We start from the raw sequence: 6,871 nt of genomic DNA, 5'->3' as shown, positions 1-6,871 counted from the left end.
AGAGTGAGAGAGAGAGAGGGATAGAGAGAGAGATTATGTGGGGCGAAAAGGAGTCAGAGGCAGTTGGATGTAGATAGATAGATAGAGAGAGATAGATAGATAGATAGATAGATAGATAGATAGATAGATAGATAGATAGACTGATTGATTGATTGATTTATTAACTGACTGACTGTGTGGAGACTATAGAGACATGAAATGTTGCCTTACCATGGCACTCTCCGTTGCGTTCCTCGTAACCAGGGTTACACACACAGCTTCCAATCGGCACCAGCCACTCTCCATCAGCCCCGCAATGCATCCTAGGGACATCTCGCTCCTCCGCATTATCCACACAGGAGCCGCGCACCTCTACCAAGGAGGACGTATCAGCCCCCGTAACCGTGTCAGGAAAGCGCGCGAGATTCCGCACAACGAGGGGACAGCGTTTGTAAAACACGCGCACGGAGACCAGCGCGATACACGCGCCCACATCCTGAAACGCCAAATAAAATCCTCTCCGGGTGAGCACGCCCACGTCGCGCACCTCTGTGTTCAGTTTCATCACGCGGTCACCGATATCCACCTGCGTGAAGCTCTCGTCTGCAGCCACTGTGTCGATTTTGGAGAAGCGGCTCTCCTGAACGTAGCGCTCGCCTGTATCGTTGTCAGCCTCATGGTAAAGAAGGTTAAAAGTTTCCTTGCAAGTGCCCGTGACTCCCGGCAAGCTGTTACAATCGCGCAGAGTGAACTTGATCTCCACATAGACACGCTGTGCCAGGCCGCGCGATACCCAGTGCGTGCGCAGCCAGTTGTTTTGGCTGGGTTCCATCACGTTACACACCTGATATGTTCGGATGGGCACGTTCTTTTCATCCATGATGCTCACCTCCTCCCACTAGAGAAAGAGAGCGAGAGAGAGAGAGAGAAATTGATTTCGAAGACGTCTTTATTTTGCCTGTCTGTATAGGCCTGACGCCTGTTCACTTATTTTAGCCAAACTTCACGTTTCTATCTTGAGCGTAAAGCGGTCGTGTTAAAGTGTTGCACTGATCTCCCCCCTTTCCTTCCTTCTACTTTATTTAACCTCTTTCATTCCTCGTTCTCTGCAACTGTCTTCCCTGCCAAGTATCTTTGTTAGAGAAGAAAATATATAAAGTTTCCCGAAAGTGCGATTCCACCCCGCGGCTCCTTAAGAAATCCAATGCCTTTCTAAAAACTTGGAACTCACGAAGGGACGGTGGTGTGTGTGTGTGTGTGTGTGTGTGTGTGTTTATTTGTGTGTCAGTTGTGCGGTGAGGGGGACTTACACCTCCTTCGGACGGGCTGGCGACCCATCCCAGTTCTCCTTGAACCGTCCTGGAGTCCAGCAGGGTTACTGAGGGAGATACAAGAATTATTGTTGTAAGGAAGACGGGTAGGCCTGGATAGTCAGGACTACACAACAGTGCTATTGTTTGGAGTTTTCTCGTTGCGGGGTGAAGTGACGGAGAAGTCTCTAAAGTGTTTAATGGTTTAGGCTATTAGAATACATTAGTTTGGCGATTTCACCTTCATCCCGATACGAGAAAACAGCCGCCCTTAGTGCATATTTAACCCATATAATCGGAGAGAAAGATAGTTCAAATATCACAAAATTTGGTGTTTTTATCCGTGAATAAAGAGTTTTATCGGATTGGGATAAATGCAGAGACCAAATTTCCCTCACGGGTTCAAAAGAGTATAGGCTACTTATCGTGAGAAGAAATCTAAGTAACGCTCCTTGAGAAGTAGGTTAACTGTGAACTATAGGCTACGGAACAGTAATTTAGGCTCGTAGGCTACTCTATAGCCAGCCAGATTATCACATTTATATGAACCAAATGACATAGGCGACAGTAAGCCAGCATCCTTTAAAGGTGTGTTTTATGGGAAACGATACGCCTGGTGACACAACAAGACCAGTTGCTGTAGGCTACAAAACTCGCAGTCCTTCAGCGGCCACGACTGCGCGTGAATTCCAGGTCGCGAGGGAAGCTATTCGTGGATTGAAGAGGAAAGCGGACCCCGTAGGATGGTGAAGGTATGCTGACGTCCGACGATATCCCTCGTTATCACGGAGCAAAAATGTAATTCCTGAAAGCATCCAATCGGGAAAAGTGTGCAACTTGTTTTATCCATTTTCAGTATCCAATATCTAACAACTTACCTTCATTCGGTCGGTGCTCCCGTAAAGAAGAGATACAAGTCGAAACTCCGAAGAGGATTGAGGAAAGGATAAAAGGCAGACACCCAACCATTGCTACCGTTTTTATCTCGTGCAACTTTTGTATTTGTGCTGTAGCGCGGGCACTCCGCTGTCCGGGGCCCTCTTCAACAACGATGGAACACACTGCTGAGTGCTAGAGCGAGACGCGCTGAACCATAGGCTCCTCTCTCCGACACCGGGAGGGGCGTGCGCCCCCCCCCCCCCCTCCCCCGCTGACGCAGCTGTCACTCAACTGCACTAGCCTACACGAACACACACACACACACACACTCTCTCTCTCTATCTCTTACCCTCTCTCACACACTCTCTCTCCCCCCTCTCTCTCACACTCACACACTCAAATGATAAAAGTCTGGTCTCAGCATGCCATCTACTGGGCATACTAGGAACTTAAGGAATTCTTGTAGGCATTAGGCTATTTAGCAAATTAAGAAATCATACATCTGCTGTATAGCCTACCATTAACATTTTACTACAACGAATGCATGTTGTTCTTAATTAGCAATATATAGTCTCAGATGAGAGACAGCAGGTAAAACGAAAAGATTACTTTTTCACTGTGTTCACGATTGTTTCTACCTATCCTGCCCAATTGAAGATTAAGCAGTTAGTTTAGTCCACCCTCTGACGTCAATAACCATTTTTTCCATCACCCTCCACAGACTTTGTCTTAAGTTCGCCAATATGTTTGCACAAATGATCTTTAGACCAAGCCTCACAATTGTATTTGATTGACTAATTTGCAAAAGCATATTTGTCCATCACAGCCAACATGTAGAGAAAACAAATGTTGGTTTATTTCTTTTATTTGTTTTTTTATTAATATGAAAACATTTCATTAATTGTTCATATTTTATATTTGTATTACTGATATTGTTGTTATTGTCACTTAGGCTAATTAGTACAGTAGCCTATTATTAATATTATATTACACGACGCAGCAGCTCCAACCGCTGAAGAGCTCGTAGTTTGAACATCAGCCACAACCTTCCGCTTCACAGATGTCCCCCGCAGTTTGGCCTCCGTCTCATGAATCTTATCGTCCGTCTCTTGGAGATCAGGCTGAGCTTGGCAGATCAGGACCAGTACCCAGACACTTTGCCAAATCTCCTCAGCGTCATTTACATTATCAAAGGCCAGATTCATATTCATGACACCAGCCAACACTGCCCCTGAAAGGTACATTTAAACAAACATCAAACAAACAAACAAACACACACTTCTTTAAAACAAACAAACAAACAAACAAACAATCATTTGCAAATCCAGGGCTCACTTGGAAAAGAGACTTCCTCTGTAAAGAGGAGTCGTAAGACCTCAGCTGTGTTTTCAAGTCCCCCAACTCTCTTTCGCCCTGCTTTCTCTGCTTTACTAAATCCTTCTGCTCGGCCGTAAGTTGATCAGCAGCCTCATCCTGGCATTGAAGCTCTTTACTGGCTACCTGCTCTGACTCCCCCATCTGCAGCTTCATGTTCTCAAATGTGTTTTTTGATATTGTCAACGGCCTCGTATTTAGGAGGGACTCTGTCCGCATTAGTGTGGAGGATTTTATGACATTGTTGAAGGAGCAGAGAGTAGGGGAGCGCGGGGCACAAAGTAACGCGGGGTTAAATGTAATGTATCTTTTTCCCTATTTGCAGGGGGTTGATCGAGGCATGCTATTGGTCAGTTAATCACACTACTATGAGACGGTGTTCCACAAATTTTCAGTCAGTATGGACGTGTTTCCACGTAGATCTGCAGCAAACGCCTTTTGAAGACATCAACGTAAATGTCTAGGTACTTGTCTTTCCATTACTGAGTTGTGGGTGCAGCTCACTGACTCCAATCTTGTATCGTCTTAATAACCGTCTTGTAGGCTAAAAATGAACACCGTTTTGAAACATGTAGCCAACTCATAGCAGAAGCTAGCTTATCTTATAACAAACGTGACCCAGCGGGGTTAGTTGTAACGCGCTGTTATAACTAAGCCACTCATACTGTATAATGATGTTGCAATACAAAAATATGCGCGTATTAGTGTTAGTTTAGTTCGTTTTTGTGATGTTTTACATTTTGCCTCATGTGTTTTCAGGTTTGAGGGCTTTTCTTGGCAGGATTGACCTTGGTTAGACTCTTTAGCTTCCATTGGCGCATATTTCTCATGTTATTTCTCCGTCTAGAAAATAAAGTCAATTTTCGACACACGCCTGTTGTTAGTTCATGACTTATGTATCATAAATAGTCAGATCCTATTCTATCATACACATTCAGATACATTTATTGAATTAATTTAATTAAAAACAGCCTTTGGGATGAGTGTTACAACTAACCCCGCATATGGGGCAGGTTGTAACATTTCACCTATCGCCACTCGGTGGAATTGTAAAAGAACAGTAGCTCCTACAAACAAACTTCCAGTGCATATGTGTAACAGAGATATGTATGTTGCTTGTTAAAAAGTATAACTAGTGAAACTCAAATGATTTTAGAATTATTTAGCCATAACCAAAAAGTGTTACTTTGTGCCCCGCGCTCCCCTAGGTCTACTCTTCAGGGGCCCAATTACAGCCCGGGCCACTTCCCTTAACTCCTACTGTTGCAGCCCTTCAGATCTATGAGTGCAGATAGAAAAAGGTTAGAATAGACCATATGTTTGGAAGGCTCTTAAGCCAACTCATTTATTTCCGGTGGAGCGTCAGCTGTGTTGTAACGCCATCTTCTGTTGTATTCTGCTCCTTATCTTCATTCTGACACTGAATATCTTGTTTGCCCAATAATAACAATTTTGACACATGCATCCTTCTACATCGTAACGTGCTGATTCACTAGGTGCAACACCCAACCGGGTTCGTGTACAATATACAGTAATTATATTAACATTAGCGGCGGCTACAACACACCTGGCTCCACTGGAAATAAATGAGCTAGCTTAAGAGCTCTCTGTGCATATGGACCTCTGAATTGACCAATTAGATCACAGATTAGCTGAGTGAAGCCCGCTGCTAAATAATAAAATTATCCAGTATTTTCGAAGTAGGTATATAGCTCTTATTGTGATACAATATTAGGTTCATACACCACTGGATTGTGTTTGGAGCAACAGGGTCCAGTTTCCCAAGCCTTCAAGATTCCGCAGTCACAGAACTGTAGACACGAAACAGGTGATGAGCTTCAATGAAATCTTTGCTGCCATACATGTGCTTTTGTGCAGGCCAACTACATATGATTTTTTATAACTATTAGAAGCTGAACCCTAAGGCCCATGCTACACCGGGTCTGTAAGTGGAGCACTCAAACAATATCGGATTTTTGGTTGATTTGACCATCAGTCAAATCAACCAAACAGGCACTTTACTTTGGATAGACAATAGAAATACATCATAGGAGTGATTACTTGTATGCTGGGCATACTGTATACAACTTTCTTACTCTTTTATTTATATACTACTGGGCTGTTGTGACAAGTAAATTTCCCAGCTGTGGGATCAATAAAGTCTTATCTTATCTTATATTATCTTATTAATGTTAAAAAAATCTAGACTGGAGTAACTCAACATTTGACAACTACGATATGTTTAGTGTTCTAAAGACGTCAAATAGCCTGTTATAGTTACCAAATTGATAGCCAAGGAGCCAGTAGATCTCCTGCAACACAATCACATGGGTGGTTTGGTGTAAATTCGGTCCTTTATCTACCTACACCTGGGACAGTAACCACCTCTTTTTGCCCAGCGGCTCTGGGTTTAGATATACAAGAGTGGTGATGTGTGCTGTGCACAATGGTGTTGTCCTAGTTCTGTTCACATCCTGTCATCATCACCATACTCCTCCCTAACCCAGGAGGGTAGCGTCTGTCTGGACCACTTCCCAACGTCCTGGTGGGGGACTAAGTGGAACTCTATGAGTGAGAAACTGTACCCGAGACCACAGTTTCAGGGTGAGCATATAACGGTGTGTGATCCTCACCTACACTTTGTCTCACACTGGACACAGTCCCAGATGAATGAGCCATCTCTGAAACGGCCCCAGAAGTCACAATGGAAACAGTGGGCATGTTCCCATGCTTGTTTGGGAGAGGTCACACAAACATGCAGGGATGCAAACAGCGCGCCTTTTGGCGGATGCCGCCTTTTTCACGGCTGTCTGGGGGACTTGTGTGAATCGTGCAGATCCGACGAGTTTTTCTTTGGGGGGAGGAGGGGGGGGGTTAAAGTGTCTGATTATAATTTCATCAAAGTTAATTCTGTATTAAAATGACTACATAAACACATAGCCTACCGTTACAGTCCATGAAACATAGGAAGTGTAAGACAACCCTAAATCAAAAGCTGCGCGTAAAAATCCCATTTGCTGCGCACCATTATCCCACTGCTCACGGGGCTGCACTTCACTGCACTCACTGCAAGGATTTAACGTTACATCTATCAGTCCGGGATCCAGTAATTTTGTGTCGTAGCCTGGTCTTTTTGCAAAGAAAGGTAAGGTTAACCATATTTGATGTCTTCTAATCATATAATTTCTACCATTTGCATTGTGTAATGTTTAGGTTGTCCTAATGTGTCATTACAGTCTTTACAATAACTATGCCAGGTTAGTGCTAGGTAGCACACTAGCGCTACATTTTACATGACTAGCAAAAATACAGCTGGATTTTTTTTTTAA

General features: G+C 43.8%; 1 protein-coding gene across 1 annotated transcript in view; it reads right to left on the bottom strand.

Annotated features, from left to right (window-relative positions):
- Positions 1–2,337, bottom strand: part of epha4l (eph receptor A4, like) — a 29,879-nt gene extending 27,542 nt beyond the window's left edge. Inside the window, exons 1-3 of the mRNA XM_048264537.1 lie at positions 2,168–2,337; positions 1,290–1,357; positions 211–877 (exon numbers count right to left, since the gene is read on the bottom strand). Of these exons, the coding sequence (XP_048120494.1) occupies positions 211–877; positions 1,290–1,357; positions 2,168–2,258 (826 nt within the window). The 5' untranslated portion in view covers positions 2,259–2,337. The remainder of the gene's footprint in view (positions 1–210; positions 878–1,289; positions 1,358–2,167) is intronic.
- Between the last annotated feature and the right edge of the window lie 4,534 nt (positions 2,338–6,871).

Source organism: Alosa alosa, chromosome 15, assembly GCF_017589495.1.
Source record: "Alosa alosa isolate M-15738 ecotype Scorff River chromosome 15, AALO_Geno_1.1, whole genome shotgun sequence".
Taxonomy (NCBI): domain Eukaryota; kingdom Metazoa; phylum Chordata; class Actinopteri; order Clupeiformes; family Clupeidae; genus Alosa; species Alosa alosa.
The sequence above is the reverse complement of the archived record's forward strand: the minus strand, read 5'-3'. Positions and strand labels throughout refer to the sequence as shown.